This window comes from Hermetia illucens, chromosome 1 (assembly GCF_905115235.1).
Source record: "Hermetia illucens chromosome 1, iHerIll2.2.curated.20191125, whole genome shotgun sequence".
NCBI classification, from domain to species: Eukaryota; Metazoa; Arthropoda; class Insecta; order Diptera; family Stratiomyidae; genus Hermetia; species Hermetia illucens.
In genome coordinates this window covers 6,373,564-6,395,573 of record NC_051849.1, presented here as the reverse complement: position 1 = coordinate 6,395,573, position 22,010 = coordinate 6,373,564, and the positions used below count along the sequence as shown (strand labels likewise).

At 46.6% G+C, this 22,010-nt stretch overlaps 1 protein-coding gene across 3 annotated transcripts; it reads left to right on the top strand.

Annotated features, from left to right (window-relative positions):
• Positions 1–500: 500 nt before the first annotated feature.
• On the top strand, positions 501–21,171 carry LOC119646632 (SET and MYND domain-containing protein 4-like). 3 transcript variants are annotated; one of them, XM_038047144.1, is made up of 6 exons: positions 501–642; positions 701–922; positions 1,237–1,462; positions 14,796–15,043; positions 15,098–15,128; positions 20,491–21,171. In XM_038047144.1, the coding sequence occupies exons 2-6, from the start codon at positions 786–788 to the stop codon at positions 21,031–21,033; spliced, it is 1,185 nt and encodes a 394-aa protein (XP_037903072.1). In that variant the 5' UTR covers positions 501–642; positions 701–785; the 3' UTR covers positions 21,034–21,171. The 3 variants fall into 3 exon arrangements, with proteins under 3 accessions (XP_037903072.1, XP_037903070.1, XP_037903071.1); XM_038047142.1 differs by having other exon boundaries at positions 503–642; positions 15,098–16,088; XM_038047143.1 differs by lacking the exon at positions 501–642 and having other exon boundaries at positions 684–922; positions 15,098–16,088.
• The last annotated feature ends 839 nt before the right edge of the window (positions 21,172–22,010 follow it).

Sequence of the window (22,010 nt, the reverse complement as noted above, 5' to 3'; positions counted from 1 at the left end):
CGAGATGCCCGAGTCTGTTTGTTTACGTTTGAAAACAGACTTACCTGAAGCAAGTTTGAATTCATCTTGGAATCCTTGTATGCAGTTAACGCAGTAGTCTTCTTCACCAGTCCGAGCGTCGGGCTGGTCCCCAGGGGGGAAGCTCTGGTCGTCGTCGACAGTTATGACGGGGCAGTCGTCACTTATCATTTTTTCGGCCGTAATGGTCTTGTCAGCCGGATGGAGCAGTTGCATGAAGATATTAGAGTTGCCCAATCCATGGGCGGCGGCATTGTAAGCTGGTTCCGCGCCCTTTACACTCTGTGGTTTCGTGTCCCTCGAGTAAGGATAAGTTCCGCACTCGCCGCGCGAGGCTTGTGCCGGCTTCACTTTGTTAACGCGAAGTCACGGTTATTAAAACTCTAATTGTCACTGTTTTACCGTTAAATAAACCATAAATCAAACACGGCTAAACTTGGCAACAGCGCACAAGCCCGATTAGAACACAGTCGAGAGCAACCGTCAGAACGAACCATTCGCTTCGGCGAACACAAGCGAACTCCCGTTTTCTATTAATTTGTAGTGCATTTTGCAGGGATCTTGTTCAGTGTTTGGGAAATCCCCGGATTCTTTGCATTCTATTGAAGCAGAATCGAGAATACGGTGAGAGCTTGCTCTAATGAGTGGTACAGCTCGAGAAACAACTCATCAACTCATGTAGTGATTCCAGCGCGGTCGAACCAGTCGGAGTTGAGAATCGAAGTAGTCCGAGTTAATAAGTGCAAGTTATCTATCAAAAGAAAAAAATGGAGTTTGTGTTGAATGCAGTAATAAATGGGCTAGCAGAGTTCGGCGCGTTCTTTGACCAAGAATCCACCGACATTGCTGATTACCAATTCGAAAATGAATTGAAAACTATTCGCAAGGAACGTCTTTTAGGAAGGTAATTTAACTTGCCCCAGTGTATTCAAATTTCGCATTTTTAATTAAATTCAATTTGTCTTTTTTTTAACATCCGTGAATATGCATGTCATGGCTGCTTATCGTTTTCTTCGATACTAGCATTCCAAACACTGTGGATTCTAGCTCTGAGGGTGAGGAAGACCACAAGCAGTCATCGAAAAATGCATACTTACAGGAAAAACAAACTTAGTTAAAGTAAAAAGAGACGATATTCAAATAATTTAATTTCTATCACCAAAACGATCACTATAGGTTTTTCTTTTTAAAAAATTTTTAAATTTTCGATGATTGCAGGGATCGTTTCAACACGTGGTTCGAAAGTTTACCGAACATTTATTTCAGCGAGGATCATTCGAATGCCATTCGTGAAGGGGGCAACGTACTTTTCAAAAAGGGGAAGTCCCGGGATGCTGCTTTATGCTATACTCGCGCCATATGTACAGCCCCATTGAAATCGGAATCACTTGCTTTGGCTCATGGCAATCGTGCATCGGCATTATATAAACTAGGCCTGTTTGAGGTAAGTCTTGGTTGTAACTCAGGATCTTAGCTCTTAAACCATCTTGCCCTTAACTTTATTCAGCAGGATTGATTGCTCATAATTATTTAAGGACAACAAACTTCAGTATATATTTTCTAAACGTAAATTTCGCTGAAGAGTACTCGTAGATAGGATAAGATAAATTTCTAAGGTAGGGTTTCAAGATCAAGATAAGTTGGGAAGCATTCATTCGAGCTAAACTGCATTTTGTTGATAAACGTGGATGGATACGTATTCGGAAATGCATACCGCATATGATTTTCTCTGAATTTCGCCTGGGCAGTGATTTGCTATCGTCATCGGTTATAAAATAAAATGATAAACGCTGCTTTAAAGGAGCTGCTTGCTGGGGAAACTTTTTGCCATTATCAAGTCTACGAAAATAAAGGCTACATCGCTAATAATAAATCTTGTATGCGCTGCACATTCATAAGTGTTTACGATAGAGTTTGGATGATAAACAAAAAATGTTGTGACCTATCATATATCAGTGGAATAATCAAGAACTCTGCTTGAGCAGACTTGTGTAAACTGGAGAGACATACAGACATTAGAATGGTGTTTCGTTTTTAGAGGAGCTTAATTAAAGCGTATGGAATCCTCGAAGAAAGTGGTTTTCAGTCGAAGCCTAAAAGACGAAAGATATTCTCCTTGATTTCAAAGAATGATTTCCAATATTTCCTTGAGAATTTGTCTGTTTGTTTGTTGTTTTCTTATAATTGTGATTCCGGCTGTATTTGCAAATGCATAAATTAACTGCGACACCACATTTCTGGACGACGACAATTTCATGACATGATTCAACCGATAAATAGCAAAATAAACGGAAGCTGTTAGAAATTATCTCCTAAAAATTCTATTGAGAATGTATACGCGGGTTAATCTGAAAATAATGACAACTTATATCGGGTTAGGGAAAAAGAAATGTCGTATTTGTGATCGAAATTTGACGCTTTATTTAACATACTTGGAGTTATCCGATTTAAGTCAAATATGCACCGTTTTGTTGGCAAACTTGTTACCATTTAGAAGGCAATTTCATTATAATAATAATAATAATCGTTGGCGCAACAATCCATATTGGATCAGGGCCTTGAAGTGTGTTAGAGCACTTCATTCAAGACCGTAACGGTACACTAGGAGGCAATGTGGTCAGCATTGCGCTCGCCCGAGATTATTACCCTGATTTGACTCAGGTACTCATTCACAGCTGAGTCGACTGGTATTCGACGTCAAATCACGATGCAAATTCCACTGCCACCAGTGAGATTTGAACCGCGACCTTCCGTATGACAGCCTAGTGCTCTAACCACTGAGCTATCCGGACACAGGCAATTTCATTATCCCCCCTTTACAAAACCCCCGCTCCTTATTTGCAAAAAACTCAGAGCACAGTAGATCTACTATAGGCAGTACCCTTACTAAAATGACCCCACTTGCTAATGTGCTTGCAGAAGCTTATCTGTACACATCAGAGACGCCAAACAAGGAAAAGGCATAATCTTCGTCAAATCGTATTGGTAAAAGAGAGATCGGTGAGTTTTTGCTATTCTGGTACTACGGCGTGCTCACCCATATAGCAAAAAGTTGTTTCACGTATTCACTTATATTATACATAAGCAAAAACTTGCCAATCTCACCAATACATTGGCAAGTCCCGGTGGTATGTGAAACGCAGCTGATCGGATTTTCGTTACATCTCGCTCATGCTCAAGGGCAAAACAATTTGAAATCGTGTGTACTCGCACTGATTTCCCCCCTTGAGGGGCAAGGGGGAGTGTGGTAGCTGTCTAGTATCTAACTGTGACTCAGACAGCCAGTTTTCGCAAGCCTCTTTTGAGACCAACTTAGTAGCACCAAGAGCGTTTTGCATGGACGGGAAGAGATGGTAATCATTTGGTGCCACGTCCGGACTATACGGTGGGTGCGATAGGACATCCCATCCGAGCTCCCGTAGCTTCTGGCCGGTCATCAAAAATGTGTGAGGCCGAGCTTTGTCCTGGTGGAACACATCACCATCCCTATTGATCAATTCTGGCCGCTTCTGGTCAATCGCCTGTTTGAAAGGGTCGAGTTGCTCACAGTAGAGGACCAAAATGGGGGGTCTGGCCGTAGTTGAGCAGCTCATAGTGGATGATTCCCTTCCAATCCCACCAAACACTCAGCTAAACCTTCCTGGCCGTCAATCCGGGCTTGGCGATGGTTTGGGCCGGCTCGCCGTGCTTCGACCACGATCTTTTTCGCTTTTTTTTTTTTTGGGGTAGGGTAGGTGAATGCATTTACGCACACAGTGTTGGACTTTTGATTCGGTACGTCGTCGGACTACCAACTAAACACCTCCCCATCGTCAGAGAGCTAGCCTGGAACAGTTTGTCACATTACTTCGGGCCAGCCCCCGAACTCTCCCGCCTTGCGGAGCCTTCAAATCAGGGAATTCCTTTCACCAACGGGAGGGGAGAGGAGGAAGGGAACTGTCAGTTCAAGGAACCCCCTGCCATCCGGCTCTTCCACCGGTCGAGTTCTATCTTCTTAGCAACGAGAAGGGCCCGAACGTAATGGGCAACACGGTTCCAGCTATCAGCAGTCCTCAGCATCTCTTCCACAATGTTGTCTGGAGAGAGATCCCCTGTGTTTAAATAGAGCTGCTGACGAACCCCATCCCACCTTCCACAAGAAAAAAAAGTGTGGTGGGCATCGTCCACAACTCCATTGCAAAACACACAATCCGGAGAACGCGCCTTTCCAATCTTGTGCAGGTAAGACTGAAAATTTCCATGCCCAATTAAAAATTGGGTAAGGAAATAGTTAGTCTCACCATGCTTCCGATTCAGCCACGCACCTAAGTTGCCGATGAGCCGCGCAGTCCATCTGCCTCTAGTTTCATTTTGCCAAGAGAGCTGCCACTCGTCTAGAGTGTGTTGCCGTTCTTCGCGAGCAACCACCTCCCTTGGCTCATCTCCCTTGCGCTTGTATATGGCCCGACGCTCCCTAGCAAGAAGGGCAACGGGGATAACTCCCGCGATCACCATCACGGCCGGTTCAGAGACTGTGCGGTACGCAGACGCCACCCGTAAAGCTCCCCGTCTCTGTACTTGCGCGAGGCGTCTACGATATACCTCCCTTGTTAAGAGCGCCAGCCCATATCTCTGCGCCGTAGAGCAGGGCAGACTGCGTTGAGCTCATCAGGAGACATCGCCTACTAGACGTAGGACCCCCAATGTTTGCCATTAGCCTACTTAACGCCGAAACTCCAGCCGCAGCCTTGTTCACTGCTGCTTTGATTTGCTCAGAAAAGCTCATCTTTGAGTCAAGAGTCAACCCGAGGTACTTTACCGCCGATTTTGACTCGATTATCGACTCGTCGAATGATATGCGACGCAGGGTCGGAATTCTCTTCTTAGTCGGGATGACTACTTCGGTTTTTTCCAGTGCAAGGTTGAAACCATGAGTAGTCATCCATCCGCTTACCCGTCGCATCAATCTGCTTTGCGCCTGTTCGACAGTGCGTCCAGCAATAAGCGCTGCGACATCATCTGCGTAGCCGACCAGGCACGACTCTTCTGGCATGTCGAGTTTAAGCAGACTGTCATAGGTAGCGTTCCAGAGGTCCGGCCCTAGGATGGATCCCTGTGCTACCCCCGATGTGACCTCCATCCATCTTTGACCCTCTAGTGTTTCATAGAGCAGGGCGCGGTTCCTCAGATAGTCCCTCAAAATCCGTAAGAGATAGTTCGGCACGTTGAAGGTATTGTCTAGTGTGCCTAGAATGTCTTTCCATCTTACGGAATTGAAGGCGTTTCTGACGTCAAGCGTTACGAGGAGCACCACCCGTCGAGTTCGGCGGCTATGTGCCTCTGCTCGTCGAACGGCGTCCACGACCTGCATGACAGCATCAACTGTCGATCTCCCTGCCCTAAAACCAAACTGCCGGGGAGATAAATCTCCGGCAGCGCGTATCGCTTCAGCGAGTCTACTTCTGATGAGCTTTTCGAGCACTTTCCCAGCAGTATCAAGCATACACAGTGGGCGGTATGAAGACGGCAGTTCGGGATCGCCTTTCCCTTTAGGGATCAGCGCAAGCCTCGCAACTTTCCAACGAGCAGGGAAAATGCTCTCTTTCAGACAAGCGTTGAATGCGCCGAGCAGTAGGTCTGGCGCTCTCCGCGCCGACGTCACCATCCCATACGGGGTGTGCAGGGAAGAGTGCCCTCACAATGCGGTCCATCTGTTCGGCCTTAAGTGAACAGGGTTTCCGCAGAGCCCCGATTTTTCGGGTTACAAGTTTGTAACCGAGTCCCTACGGATCCCCATTCACCTCGTCGATCAGATCTTGCCAGCAGCGAGCTTTGCTCTTGTTTATTGCGCTGCGGAGTCTCCTTTTGGCTGATTTGTACTCCATCATTATGGTACATGCCTCCTCCCGGCCGCCTAGACGTTGTGTTAAGCGGCGGAGCCTGTGACATTCCTTCCGGAGCTCTGCGATTTCCACTGTCCACCAATACATGGAAGGTTTGCCGCGCCTCGATGCCTTCCTGGGCATGGAGGCTCCGCAGACTGTCGTTATCAGATTCATAACTGAATTTACGACAGTGTCAGCAGCGGCGCCACCGCCCCCAGGAGTACCCTTCAGTGTGGCCCCACCTGTTCCCAGAGTTTCGACAAACTTCCCGGTGTTCACTTTCGCGACGTTCCATACACAGAAAGATCGCTGGGGTGGCGTACACCGAGAGTTTGTGTCCACCACTTCGAAAGCAATGTATTGGTGGTCACTTGCCGAAAAGTGTTCCAGAACTCGCCACCCGTCCACTAGCGACACCAGTGATTCCGATGCGAAGGTTACGTCTGGAATGCTTCCTTCGCAGCCCAAGCGCCGGAACGTTGGGGTGGATCCGATGTTTAGAACTACCAGTCCTGTTCTCGCCGCCATTTCCAGAATTCGTTTCCCTCTGGAATCTGTGTGAGGCATGCCCCATTCAAGTGCCCTAGCATTGAAGTCACCTCCGACCAGGATCCGCCCATCCGTGCTTAAGATAGCCTTCTCCAAAGCCTCAAGCCTCCGACGAAAGTCCGGCATCGTCTCATTCGGCGTAAGATAGACACTAAAAAACGTTATCCCTGAACACCGAATCCAGACAAAGCCGTCCCCTCGGCCTTGGGCAAGAACCCCCAGGAGGGTGCCGTCCCGAACCCAGATGGCAGCGGTACCTGATATGTCTGGGTGCCATGAAACTGGGCCCTTGTTTCGGTACTGCTCACTGATGAGTACTAAATCAGCTTTGGTCTCCGCAGCGAACTGCGCTAGCAACTCGTGAGCGGTTGCACTCCGGTGCATATTGATTTGTAGGATGCGAATCATGTTGACCGTATCCTAGCTCTTTCCAGTTCTGCTCTGAAAACTGGACACCGCCCCGATCCCGCAGTGTGCGCAATGCTCTCATCAGTCGCGCCACGGTCCCTGCATAGGACGCAGCTTTCCTTTTCATTGCAGCTGTTCGCTTTATGGCCAGCCTGACCGCATTTACGGCATGTTGCCCTTCTGTCAGGTCCCCGACAGTTTGCAGATGTGTGCCCATAGTCCAAACATCTGTAACATTTGGTTGGGGCGGCCCGAATTCGTATCCTACACACTACCCAACCAATTTTTATTTTCCCGCTGTTTGGAAGCTTCCTCGCGTATTGCTCGGCAACTTCCACCACAGCGAGTTTTTGGCCTCGGGAGTTTGCGGAGGTGATACCAATCCGGACATTGGTTACCTCCGGGCATTCGCGTTTGATGGCCTCTTCTACCTCGTTCTTTTCCGTGAGACAGTCAAGGTCTCGGATTTCTAAAGCACACATGGGTTCTAGGCTAGAAACCAAAGCTTTTTCTCCCAGAAGCCCCTTGACTGCTTCACAGAACGTGACTTTATTTATAGTCTTCGGGCCTAGTTCGACTAAGACTCCACCACCCTTCGTTTTACGTATGGAAGAAACCTCCGCTTCGTTGTCTTCGGGTTTGATTTTGTAATGGATTTCGCTGAGGACTTCCGCAAAAGTCTTGCCTTCCGTCGGCTTAATAAGCAAAGCTGGCGGTCTAGTCCTCCTTCGTTTCCCCACCTTTTCTTTTGGCACTCCGTCCTTCGTGTCCGCCTTAGTTTTTGGCAGAGGATTTTTTGATGGCGCGACGTGTCGTTGTCTTTTGATCCTCTTCGCCTTCTTCTTTTCAGCCCTGGAGAGTACTTGAGTGAAGTCTCCTTCAGATGTCCCTTCCTCCTTTCGTTTTTTAGTTCGCTCTGCAGTGGGCTGTCAGCGATCCGTTTGGTACTCGTGGTGTTCTCCTCGGGAAGCGCGGTTGTTTCTGCCTTCTGCGGATTTTGTCTTACTTTCCATGTTCGCCTATAGTATGAAATCCTGTCCAGGAGCTCTTCCAGTTCCATTAGCCCGTTTTTCACCCCCTTACCGACGCTTTTCTAAAGGAACGTCGAAGATCGCATGTGCTTCACAACTGCCGTGCATTTTTTAATAAGTCTTTCCTCTTCCGCTTGCGCCAGAGTAATCGACAGTCCTCTCACTCGGCTTATATTCGAAACCATTTTATTAGTTTCGGCAGTTTCCACTGTGCCTCTTTCCCCAATTACAGCACTGTGCTGTATGGTCTGGGTTCCTATCTGTGTTGCAGGTGCTGCATCACTTTCCGAGTCTTTCTCTCCGTCTGCGCGTCCCGAAGTCTCGTCGGGTATTTCAGCCCTTGTTGCGTCCTTCGCTGGGCGCTGGGGCGAACGGCGCATTTTCGTGCTGCGAATAAACGCAGCCAGCTCACTCTCCATTTCCACTATCTCCTCGTTTCGTTCCTTTTTTTCTCCATTTGAGTTGTTTACCAGCGCATCGTGTGCAAGGGAGCGGCCCGCAATAGTCAGGAACGGGTATACCATCGGGGACACAGCCCCTACCCCAGTTCCCTGAGGCCTGACCTACGCTTAGCTGATCCCGGAATTCACGGACGGATCAGCGCTCGCTCGGGACAACGCGGTCTACTAACACCGGTTCAATGCACACTACCCGACCAGGGTCCCGAAGGGGCTGGCTCCTGATACACGCCACAACTACCACCTTGGCAGAGCTAGGCTCACATCATCCCATCGGCAGGGAGTTGTCGACGGCTCCGGGGACTCCCAGTGTGTCCCGGCGTGTATCGGTCATTAGCAGTTCGCTCTTCACCGAGAAACTTTCTCGAGGCTACTACCTAGGACGCAAGTATTATGCCAGCTAGGGGGTCAGAACTACTTGCTCGGGCACCTCGTGGACGCCACTCCCCGTATCGTATCGATCTTTTTTGCTTGAGGTTTTCGTATGTGATCCACTTTTCATCACCAGTCACCATTCGTTTCAAAAATGGGTCGAATTCGTTCCGTTTCAGCAGTGCATTGCAGGCGTTGATTCGGTCCAAGAGATTTTTTTACGTCAACTCGTGTGGCACCCAAACATCCAGCTTTTTTTGGAATCCAATCTTTGCAAATGGTTCCAAACGGTCTTATGGTCTATGCCCAGTTCCTGGCCAATCGAGCAAATGCTCACATGCCGGTCTACTTGGATGATTTCGACGATTTTATCGGTTTCTACGATGATTGGCTTACCAGTACGGGGTGTATCTTTGACATTCACTACACCAGAACGAAATCGATCGAACCAACGCTGTGCTGTGCGAATCGTTACAGTATCGGACCCATAAATTTCACAATTTTTTTCGGCCGTCTTCGTTGTATTTTTACCTCTCAAATAGTAAAAACGTAAAATATGACGAATTTCTTGCTTGGTGGACTCCATCTTTGACGCGCTATAACTTGGGGCTGAAACGTACGATCAAAACACAATCAAAGAGGCGTTTGTAGCACAGATTGTCGTCTTCAAATCGCCGTATAGAATGACCCGATGCGATAAGTACAACACAAGATATGTTTAAGGGTCGCCATCTACTGACAAAATACGACATTTCTTTTTCCCCAACCCAATATGTAAATGTACATATAAAATTTGATTTATTTTAATTTTATCATTTATTTTTCGGCAACGTTTTCCAAGAGTTTGATACATTTGGGTCGTCTAGAGCTATACCACTGTTTGCTTTGTGTTGTGACGTTTTGGTAGCAATGAAGTTTCAAGTTTTGATTGCCCTTGACGACATTTCACCACCAAGGGATGAATGGCAACCATATACAATTAAAAAAAGTTCACGGACCCTCTTCCCGTCCAACCGGACCGAAGGGCAACCAACCTAAGGATGGGCTAAAGGCAGCATCCAAAGGCCCGCATCACAGTGATGATGCGTTTCAACGCAAAGTATGTGCCGCCATGTGAAAATGTGTTGCTACATCCACGATTGTCGCAAACACTGTTCTAAACTGCAGATATTATTATTATTCTGTTAAGGGAAAGTCGCACCGCGTCCTTGAAGAACTATTGTGCCCCTTTTACTGGTTATAGTGTACCTGTTGATCATAGTATCTCAAGCAGGCCAGTAACCGTTAGGAACTTTAGTATGTTCCCCACTTCCAGAAGTTTCAGCTTTGCATCTGGTATTAAGTGTTCTCCCAGATGTATCGACCTACTTTGCACAAGTGCTGGACACTGTCCCAGGACGTGCATAGAGGTTTCGTCCTCCTCCTCACAGAACCTGCAGGCAGTGTCCGTAGATATCCCTAGCTTCCCTAGGTGGTAGTTCAGCCGACAATGACCAGTGAGAATTCCCACTATGATTCGGAGGTTCTTTTTGGTGAGGTTTAAGCAATCCTTTGTGCGCATGGGTTCGTATCCCCCAATAAGCACCCTGGACTGCTCCATCCCTGGTAGGCCCGCCCAATATAGTTCCCTCAACCGTTTTTCTTCGTTTCTTAGATTCATAGCCATGAAACCGTTTCCGATTCCACAGAAGGGTTCTGGCCCGTATAAAGGCATCCCTGCTCCCTTCTTGGCTAGTTCATCCGCTGCCTCATTGCCTTCCAGCCCAGCATGGCCTGGAACCCAAAGTATCCAGATCTTGTTGGACGAGCCGAGTGTATTCAGTCTCTCAAGGCATTCCCATACCAGTTTAGAGTTCACCTGGTTGGACCTAAGTGCCTTGATCGCTGCTTGGCTATCGGTGAGAATAGCTATGTTCTGCCCCCTGTAGTTCCTTTGCAGATTAAAGGAGGCACATTTGTCTATGGCGTAAATTTCCGCCTGGAATATGCTAGTGTACCTGCCCATTGGCTCAAAGTACATTTTCCTTGGACCAATGACACCGACACCCGCTCCCTCTGCTGTGAGGGATCCGTCAGTGTACCAAGTAATCAGTTGCTGGTTTAGGCCGTATGTCGCAGCCACGCTCTCCCAGTTTGCCTTGTTACTCCAACGTGTTTCAAACTTCTTATCGAAGTGAAACCTCGTTGTCATGTTGTCCCTCGGTATCAGTAATTCGGGATACCGCCTAGAAAGGATATCAATCTTCCTTCGATTTAGGCAGCTCCCCGCCTCACTCATGCTACCGGCCATCCTGAATATTGATCTCCTTGCCTGCATCTGTATGTGCAGATGGAGAGGGGTTAATCCCAGAAGGACTTCCAGGGATGCCGTTGGGCATGTCCTCATTGCCCCACTGATACACACGCAAGCCAGCCTTTGGAGCTTATGTATGATAATTCCCTGGCTTGTGTGCTGAGTTGGGTTCTTTCTGCCCAGATTACCGCTCCATAGGTAATCATTGGTCTTACTATTGCAGTATATATCCAAAGTAGTATCTTCGGGCTACAACCCCATTTTTTTCCTGCTATGGATCTGCAAGTCATCAGAGCCCTCGTGGCTTTCCGACAAGTGTTTCCGACATGTGTCTTCCAGAGTAATTTTTGGTCTAGCGTGATTCCCAAGTATTTGACCTCTGTTTCTCGTTTCACCTCCATATCATGTAATGTTATGGCTTTCAGGTGATCCAGCTTACGCCTCCTAGTGAATGGTACTATGGTGGTTTTGGTTGGGTTGATCCGCAGTCCCACCTTCCTGCACCAGGCACTAGTAACCCTTAATCCAGTTTGGATTCTATCACATAGGGTATCTTCATATTTGCCCCTACAGATTAGAACAATGTCGTCCGCGTAGCCCTGGAATTGTATTCCAGTATTAGTTAACACGTCCAGTAGTTCATCCACTACCATACTCCACATCAGCGGCGATAGTACTCCGCCCTGTGGACAGCCTTGAGTGGTGTTCATGATAATAGAATTTGTACCTGTTTGTACCTCTATTTGTCTGCTTTCTAGCATTTTGCCCATCCAGAGTGCCAGGGTGTTTCCCACTCCTTTGCGGCTCAGGGCATCCTGTATCTCTGTGTGCGATGTGTTGTCGAATGCTCCTTCGATATCCAAAAACGCGCACAGTGCAATTTCTTTTGTTTCTATGGCGTCCCGTAGTACCTCTGTCAGCTGATACAGAGCAGTTTCAGTTGACCTTCCTGCCCGGTAAGCGTGTTGACAGTGATGTAAGGGATTACGCTTTAGAACGTTAGTTCTAATATAGTTGTCTATGACCTTCTCCACCGTTTTGAGTACGAACGATGTTAGCCAGATTGGTCTGAAAGATTTAGGGTGAAAAGGATCCTTTTTACCCGCCTTCGGAATAAAGACCACTTTTGCCCGTCTCCATGCCCTTGGTATGTAACCCAGTGCTATGCTCCCCCTTACCACCCTCAGAAGAGACTCTAAGATAATTCCTAGGCCTCTCTGGATAAGTGCTGGGAAAATGCCATCTGCTCCGGGAGATTTCATTGGTTGAAAGGTTCCCACTGCCCATCTTAGCCTAGCTTCTGAGCATATCTCTTTTGTTAGTTTCCAGCTCTCTTTCCTTCCCCTTTTATTCGTTGTTGGGGTGTCAGGCAGATTATTGTCGCCTGCCGCCGAGGGGTAGGACCCCGGGAAATGAGTTCTGAGAAGCAAGTGTACCCTGTCCTCCTCATTCTCGGTGAATGTCCCATCTTCCTTTTTCAAGCAGACAGAGGATATTCTCCCGTCTTTGGCTACAGCCTTGTACAGCCTAGTTGCTTCTGTGATCTGTTCAATCCCTTCACAGAATTCCCTAAAGCTGTTCCGTTTCGCTTCCCTGATGGCGTTGCTATACGCAGTCAGTGCATTTTTATACCTCCGCCAGTCCCCAGTTCGTTTTGCCCGGTTAAAGAGTTTTCGTACCTCCGTTCTCATTCTGGCTAAGTTTCTGTTCCACCATGGTACATCCCTTGATGACTTGACTGTCTTGGCCGGACAGCTGGCCTCATATGCGTCAATGACGATTGTGTTGAGGTCTTCCACCACCGTTTCTAATTCTAATTCGCTCCTGATGTCACCGCTCCCTTGAAGGTGGGCAATGTTGTTGCTCAGGTGCATTGTGTAGGATTCCCAATCCGTTCTCTTGGGATTCCTTATTATTCTTTTTATTTCGGAGTTACCCTCAATGTCGAATCTGATTATCCTGTGATCAGACATTGAGGGTTCATCCGACACCCTCCAATTCCTGACCATCCCGTTCATTAGGGTATTTCCTAGAGTTATATCTCGTACCTCTTGTCTGGTGCTGGTCACAAATGTTGGAGTGTTCCCTACGTTGTATATTTCTAACTTATTACTAAGAATAAATTCGAGAAGGTACTCACCTCTACGATTAGTGTCACTGCTTCCCCACACTTCGTGGTGGGCGTTGGCATCGCAGCCGAGAAGAAGTGGTAACGCCCTCTCCTCGCAATACTCCGTCAGCTTTGCGACTTGTTCCGGTGGAGCCCGGCTCTCGTCTCCTGGGAAGTATCCCGATGCTACCACTACCTTTCGAGTGCTCCTCTGCAACTGCAGAGATACATAGATCTTAAATTACAGACAGTGCGAATCAAGACTAGAGCCCACTAGGACAGACTGGTATCAGACAGGACTCTTCGGACTATAGTACAGCAAAGATGGTACCTCCCTGTATAGCCCGGTCATCAGATCGAGTGTTTTCAGCACTTAATGTAAATTTTGCGGAGCAAATCCCATCGGTGAAATCACGACTGGGACTACTTCGATCTTTTGTAGTCTCGGATTTTTTCTTGCTAGTTTTCACTTGCGGAGAACAACCCTTCCAGGACATAATGGAACACCCAGAGAAGGGTTCATACGAGCAAAGATGAAAGGGGTTCTAGATGCTGAGCGTACTGGTTCTGGATGCAACAGGACGTTGGCCGATCATTATAGCAGGTGATTTTAATGCGTGGGCTCTTGAATGGAGCGGCCGGACCACGGATGTGAGAGAACGTGTCCTCGAAGCATTGGCGGAGCTAGACGTGTCGCACTCCCGAACGCTCAGGCCTCGTAAACGTCCAGGTTAATGGGCCTGCGTCTATAATGGACTTGACATACATGGGCCCCCCCCTCCCCCCGCTTTAGCCAGTGAGGACTATACTTACAGCATTAATCCATCATTGCCAGTAGGCAATCTGCATAGAAATCAAAGGCGACTCGAGTTCGGAAAAGAGTTCTCGCAGAATGTTGCGTGGTTTGTTTGACGGGACAGGTTTTCTGCGGCGCTCAAACCCGACATATCCCTGGATGGTACGGCTGTAGAGCAACGCAAATCTCCCGATAGGTTGCGGAAGCATGTATTGCTACTATGCCCACAAGACGATTGCTCCCCAGTAGGCAACTCAACTACTGGTGGAAGAAGGCAAAGAGGCTCAGGGGAAAACCTGTTAGCGACGGTCGAGAGAAGACACACAGGCAACTGCGTGGCCGCTTAAAAGGAATCATTCGGAGGAGTAAAAAGAACTGCTTCAAAAAGCTGTGTGACCATGCCGATATAAACCCTTGGGGTGAGGCCTAGCAATGAAAGGCTGTGGAGGTCGGGCGGAGGAAATAATTGTTCTGTTTGAAGGTGATTGGCTGAGAAGATTGTAGTTCGAATTCCTCGGATGTCAGGACGATCAGCTCTGAAAGTTTTTTATTTGCGGGATTATAAAGTTATGGCGAGCCTGCAGTCTGGCTTTATTGAGGAGAGGAATTTGTGGTTTATGGTGTGATCTGAATAGAGACATTCCGTGAAAACGGACTTTGTTGACTACTGAGTTTATGTTGTTGTGTTTCTTCTCCATGTCGAGGTTAAATCGGTGCTAATGGTAGGTTCTTGGGGTGGCTCCTGAGGGCGGACGCCAGGCCCTTTCAAATCGTATTGGATGTAGAAATACTTTTCTAGGAAACTATTGTGATATATTTGAAGAAGTAATTAGCAAGTATTCTAAATCAATATTCGTTCGATTTAACTGAAAATGTATTTATTGTTAATTCTCCAGGCTGCCTATTATGATTGCGAGTGCGCTTTGGACTGTTGCCACCCAAATCCTGATATGATTTTTCAACGGCAGACAACTATAGTGGAAGCTTTAGAAAAAGCATCCATGCATGATTGCGTGAAGCAGCTGCGAGGGCTGAATTTAACTGAAGGACTATCCGAAGATACTAGCCATTGTGGAGAGACGTCGAAGCTAGGGGAATCAGAGGCAGGCAGACGAAGTGGACCGAATGAGAAGAAGCAAAGGATGTAATTTGTGGTATAATGGAGATGTTACCGGTTTGCTCTATGATGGATTTTCAGATTAGAGGGAGGTGAACGTGGGCGTTACGTGGTGAGTGATGAACCCATTTCGAAGGGAGAAGTTATTTTATCAGAAGAGGCGTTTGCATCCGTACCGTTGCACCCTGAAGCTGATTTGCTTTCTCCGAAGCCAAGATTTTTGTGTGACAATTGCGCTGAAAGTGACATTGTCCCATTTCCTTGCTACGAATGTCGACGCACTTTTTATTGTTCTCCAAAATGCCGTGAAATGCATATGAGGTTACATAGGGTGGAATGCGAGGCCTACAAAAAAGCTTTGTTGAACAAAATGCCACTAGAACACTTGGCACTACGCTGTCTTTCGATTATGTTCGACGAGTTACTGAAAGAACTGAATAAATTAAGAGGCTCCAGAAAGTTTCTAAAGGCGGAAGATGTTTGGCACGTCATTCTGCAGTGCCGCGGGGACGGTATATTTATGGAATTTCCGGCAAATGTTGAACTGCTTGGAAAGCAAATTCCTCCCTTTGCGAAAAACGTCTATCTACTCACGCAATACTTAGGCAATAGAACAGCATTTTTCGAAAACACTCGGCGAGTAAGACATGAGATAATGAAATGTGAGGATGAGTGGGAAACCATAGTGGCTGCGATGTTGTTGCGTTTAAGTCTCCAATTAGCTCACCATATTCATATTTCCAGTAATTGTCTAGCAGAATCTTTCACAGGGACATCATTTGAAGCAGGCCGTTTAACACAATGCATAAAATATGGCCCGCAATTTCTAGCTTTTTACCCGCGCGCCGCTTTGTACAACCATTCTTGTGATCCCGACATTAGAATGAAGTGCGAGGGCAACAAACTGACTATATTGGCTGCGAAGGACTTTGCTAGAGGGGAAGAAATTTCGATTTGTTATGATCTCACTTTAATGTCAGCAGGAAAAAGTGAAAGGAGAGAAAAGTTAAAATTGCTTTTTGGTGTCAATTGTGTTTGCCGACGATGCAAGGAACCAGAAGATTCAAAATCTGTAAGTTTAGATTGGAGATATTATTCTGATATAGTTTAAACACTTTATTCGATTTAATTTTATTTAAATTAATTATTTTTATTAATCTTTCTTAACTTAATTATTTAATTACATTGAATAGAGGGGAGTGACCTCTCTCCTCCTGCTTGACTTATCTTCGCTCGAACTGCAACTAAGATCGAAAAACAATTCTTGCGTCAAAAATTGTTTTCGATGCCATAACTAACGCGATTCACACTTACGTGCATGCGACACATAAGTTGTACCCAGATACTTCACATTGGAGAAAAGAACCAATCTTCGTTCATTCAGCCGTGGTAAGTGGAATTCCAGGGAGCCTTGTCTTGATGGTGAATAGTATCAATTCCGTTTTGGTTGGGTTTATGCGGAGTCCACATCTTGCGGCCCACAGGCACACCTTTCGCAACGATTCTTCCATGATGTCGTTCATAATGGACGGACGCATCATCATCAACGGCGCAAAAACTGGTATCCGGTCTGCCTTAACAAGGAACTCCAGACATCCCGGTTTTTCGCCGAGGTCCACCAATTCGATATCCCTAAAAGCTGTCTGCCGTCCTGACCTACGCCATCGCTCCATCTTAGGCAGGGTCTGCCTCGTCTTCTTTTTCTACCATAGATATTGCCCTTATAGACTTTTCGGGTGGGATCATCCTCATTCATACGGATTAAGTGACCCGCCCACCGTAACCTATTGAACCGGATTTTATCCACAACCGGACGGTCATAGTATCGCTCATAGATTTCGTCATTGTGTAGGCTACGGAATCGTCCATCCTCATGTAGGGGGCCAAAAATTCTTCGGAGGATTCTTCTCTCGAACGCGGCCAAGAGTTCGCAATTTTTCTTGCTAAGAACCCAAGTCTCCGAGGAATACATAAGGACTGGCAAGATCATAGTCCTGTACAGTAAGAGCTTTGACCCTATGGTGAGACGTTTCGGGCGGAACAGTCTTAGTAAGCTGATATAGGCTCTGTTGGCTGACAACAACCGTGCGCGGATTTCATCATCGTAGTTGTTATCGCTTGTGATTTTCGACCCTAGATAGGAGAAATTGTCAACGGTCTCAAAGTTGTATTCTCCTATCCTTATTCTTCTTCCTGTTTGACCAGTGCGGTTAGATGTTGTTGGTTGATTCGTCTTCGGTGCTGACGTTGCCACCATATATTTTGTCTTGCCCTCATTGATGTGCAGCCCAAGATCTCGCTCGATCTGGTTCGGGTGGTTCTTCCCATGATTTCGATACCGTCAGCATAGGCCAGTAGTTGGGTGGACTTGAAGAGGATCGTACCTCTTGCATTTATCTCAGCATCACGGATCACATTCTCGAAGGCCAGGTTAAAGAGGACGCGTGATAGGGCATCCTCTTGTCGTAGACCGTTGTTGATGTCGAATGGTTTTGAGAGTGATCCTGCTGCTTTTATCTGGCCTCGCACATTGGTCAGGGTCAGCCTAGTCAGTCTTATTAATTTCGTCGGGATACCGAATGCTCTCATGGCCGTGTACAGTTTTACCCTGGCTATTCTATCATAGGCGGCTTTAAAGTTGATGAACAGATGGTGCAACTGTTGTCCATATTCCAACAGTTTTTCCATCGCTTGCCGCACAGAGAAAATCTGATCTGTTGCTGATTTGCCTGGAGTGAAGCCTCTTTGGTATGGGCCAATGATGTTCTGGGCGTATGGGGCTATCCGGCCTAGCAAGATAGTGGAGAATATCTTATAGATGGTACTCAACAACGTGATACCTCTATAATTGCTGCACTGTGTGATGTCTCCCTTTTTATGTATGAGACAGATAATGCCTCGTTGTCAATCGTCAGGCATTGATTCGCTGTCCCATACCTTGAGCACAAGTTGATGAACCACTGGGTGTAACTGGTCGCCTCCATATTTAACCAATTCGGCTGTAATTCCATCGGTTCCTGGCGACTTATGGTTTTTTAGCCGATGAATTGCACGGACTGTTTCTCCTAAACTTGCTGGCGGCAGTATTTGTCCGTCGTCTTCAGTTGGCGGGACCTCCAACTCGCCGATGTTCTGGTTGTTCAGTAGCTCATCAAAGTATTCAACCCATCGCTCCAATATGCCCACTCTGTCGGAAATCAGATTTCCCTCTTTGTCTCGGCAGGATGAGCATCGAGGTGTATAAGGCTTCATCCTGCTGACTTGTTGGTAAAACTTCCGCGCCTGGTGCGGTTGCTCCCTATACTTTTCTAGTTCATAGACTTGTTGGTTCTCCCAGGCTTCGTTTTTCCGTCTGTGAAGTCGCTTCTCCGCTCGACGGAGTTCGTGATAAGTCTCTGCGCGTGCCCGCGTCCTTTGAGAATGCAACATTACTCGGTATGCGGCATTCTTCCGTTCCGTTGCTAGCTTACATTCATCGTCAAACCAGCCGTTCCGACTCCTTTTGCGGCTGGGGCCAAGTATGTTTGTGGCCGTATCCATGATAACGTTCTTCAGGTGAATGTGAAGATCATTTGTTTCATGCTTCATCTCCAGGTCCTCTGTTGACTGCGGTTATTGCGGCATCCTTTTCCCTCTTATAGGTGCCGCGGAGGGTTGTGTTGTGGATGGCTTCAGTGTTCACCCTCACCTGATTGTCAGAGGGGATTCTAGGTGGTATTGTTATTCGAGCTCGGAGCACCATGCCAACGAGATAGTGATCCGAGTCTATATTGGCCCCCGTATATGTTCTGACATTCATCAAGGCTGAGAGGTGGCGGCGTTCGATCAACACGTGGTCAATTTGGTCGAAAGTGGTCCCGTCTGGAGAGACCCATGTATGTTTGTGGACCGCTTTCCGCGCAAACCAGGTACTTCCAACAACCATTTTGTGACCCTGCTAATTGAATAGTCCGCAGTCCGTTATCATTTGTTTTTTCGTGTAAGCTATGGGAGCCAACGTATCGCCTGAATACTGTTAAAATCCCCAAGTATGATTTTGATATCATATCTGGGACAGCCTTCGAGGGTTCGTTCTACTGCCTCGTAGAAGGTATCCTTCTCCGACTCTGCAGTCTCCTCTGTAGGGACGTGAACGTTTATGAGGCTTATATTTCTAAACTTGCCTCGCAAGCGCAGAGTGCATAGCCGTTCGCTTATGTTTTCAAAGCCGATAACAGCAGGTTTTATTTTTTGGCTGACTAAGAAACCTACTCCGAGCACATCATTTACTGGATGACCGCTATAATATATGGTGTAGTGGCTCTTCTCCAGGAAACCGGTCCCTGTCCATCGCATCTCTTGTAACGCTGTTATATCAGCCCTATATTGGGACAGGGTATCGGCTAGCTGCTCGTCAGCTTCATCTCTGTACAGGGAGCGCACGTTCCATGAGAAAATGCGCAAATCGTTATTCCGTATTCTTTGCCGGGTCTGTCGTTTGTGGCTTCGTAACAAGTTGTTTTCCGTGTAGGGTTGTCAGCCCTACCCAACCCCCAACCTGGAGGACCAGTTGGTACAATTTGTCCCGTTTTTAGGCGCGGGAGACTCGCCTTCATCTTTCTCCGTCTGCAGCTTTTCGTTAAGAAAGAGCTCCCAGCGGTCACCACGTGGAGGTGGAGATAGGGTTTGGTAGTAGAGCTGTTGGTATCGGTTCAGCAGGCATTTCCCAGGTTTTATGCTCCATCGTGGGTACCAATCCACGTTTCGCCCTGGGACCTATACTACCCTTTGACCACCAGACAGACGCATCCCTGACACTAATATCACCAAGTCGTCGGCATACGCCACTACCTTCACCCCGCTGCTTTCGTTAAATTTCGTCCATCACTATTAACCAGAGCACCGGAGAGATTGCGCCACCCTGGGGCGTGCCTCTGTTTACAGCTCTGCTTAAGTGGTTGCTTCCTAGATCCGACTGGATTATCCTGGTACTTAGCATGGATATAATCCAATGCGTAAGATACTTCTCCAATCCAATATTCGTAAAGGCTTCCTTGATGGCGTTGGTGCTAACGATAATGAAGGCAGCGAGGATATACTGCTTGTACTGCAATGACCGGTCAACTGTGCCAATTACCTCGTGGAGAGCGGTTTCTGTGAATTTTTCTTTGAGGTAAGCATGCTAGGACTTAGAGAAAAACGTTCTCACTATAATCGCCCTTAAGAAACACTCCACAATTGAACTGTGCTCTTGTGTTCAAGACAACTGAAACGACAGTTTTGAATGGTCCTTAAGGCTTCGCATTGTCTATACTTCATTTTATCATAATCGTTCACCATCGTGATCAGACTAAAATCACGGAATTGTTTAGGAGAAATACGAATTTTGTTGAGGAAAACAATGAGTTTAATTTAAAAGCTATAGGAACAAGCGAAAAAGATTTCCTGATGACAATTTTGCTCTATAATTAATTCTTTCTTTTCTCTATCTTCAGTTGAGAAAGAACCGAGTCATCTGTAAATCGCGTACCTGCAAATCCGAGTATCTCATAGGCGAAGCTGTTTGTCCTCGCTGTGGAACTCCTTTTGATGAAATGTTTTACGGACGCGTTTTCAGCACCTGTGCTGCAACGGACTCTTCCCCTTACAGTTTTAAAGTTCTTTATGATTTGTTTGTGGAAATGAATGATTACCTTCCAAAGAAGTCTGATCTACGTAACCAAGGATCATGGACCATCATGAACAAATTTTTATCAGCGAAAGATGAAAATGTGAAAGATGATGAGCAGCTGAATCGTTTAATGATACAAATCGCTGTGGATTTCTTGGAGGGAGTAGTGGACGAATATGCTTTCGGCAATGCATTATTCGCTTACTTCTCAACCCCTCTCTTGGACTTGTTGGCAATTCGAAAACAACATGGATGGGAGCGTATTGGTATTTCCTCTACTTTGAAGAAAATTAAAAGGTCCTTCGAGGCCTTAAGCGGGAAAATAAAGACGAAATTCGAAAAGTACTATGAGATGTATGCTGTTTGATGGACTCTGGACGATATGCCTATGGATATGAAGGCTTTTTTTTGATATACTTTAATCCTTTTTTTATTTACTTGAATTGATCAATTATATGGAATGTAGTATGCAGTGAATTGATAAAAATAAAAGAAATACTTTGAATATAAACGTTTGGATATTGCTAGCACGAGAATTCTTTTGCAGCTCTGCCATAGACTGTTCCAAACCTGTTTGAGAGAGAAGGACCACCTTAGGGGCCTGTCCGGCCCGGAATAATGATATTTTCTATTAAGCCGGGAAGTCGGTGTCCTGCGGCGGTAGTGATTTCCCGGCGAGTCATGGAGAATTCACTCTAAAGTATTCCCTGCTTATCGTAAGGGTCAAGTAAGATGAGTAGAGATTTATGGGCTAGCAACCTGTAATTCTCGAAATTGACTATGCTTCGACATTGGATTGATTTTTGGGTAAGAGCCGTTTGCTTCCATCAACGGTTTATGATTGGATTTTGGAATGTTCGAACACTTTTGCGCTCTATCGTGGGTGTAAATCCACACTTTTACCCAGGGGCTTATACTACCCTTTAACCGACCCAATAACAATACAATAATAATAATTTTCCCAAATGGAATCTTACAATAAAGATTTTATGTGCATGGGTAACTTCTATATTTCTCTGTTGCTATTACATTATTACAGTTGGGATTCTAGTACTGTCGGCATACGTTTTTTGTTAATTTCTAGTACAGAGTTCGCTTGTGTCCGCCTAAGCGAATGGTTCGTTCTGCCCATTGCTCTTGGCTGTGTTCGGATCGGGCTTTTGCGCTCTTGTTTACGAACATCGTTATTCAGTTGTTCAGGCCTGTTTGTTTAACGGTTTTATTTAACGGTAAAACAGTGCCAGTTAGAGTTTTAATACACGTGACTTCTCGATAACAAAGTGAAGCCGGTACGAGCCTCACGCCGCAAGTGCGGAACTCATGCTTACTCGAAGGACACGAAAC

Bases quoted from the DNA above. Each gene is read 5' to 3' on its own strand.
- LOC119646632 (XM_038047142.1), top strand. From the start codon at position 786: ATGGAGTTTGTGTTGAATGCAGTAATAAATGGGCTAGCAGAGTTCGGC. The intron at 15,044-15,097 runs GTAATTTGTGGT...ATGGATTTTCAG, and splicing joins AATGAGAAGAAGCAAAGGAT to ATTAGAGGGAGGTGAACGTG. The intron at 16,089-20,490 runs GTAAGTTTAGAT...CTCTATCTTCAG, and splicing joins AACCAGAAGATTCAAAATCT to TTGAGAAAGAACCGAGTCAT.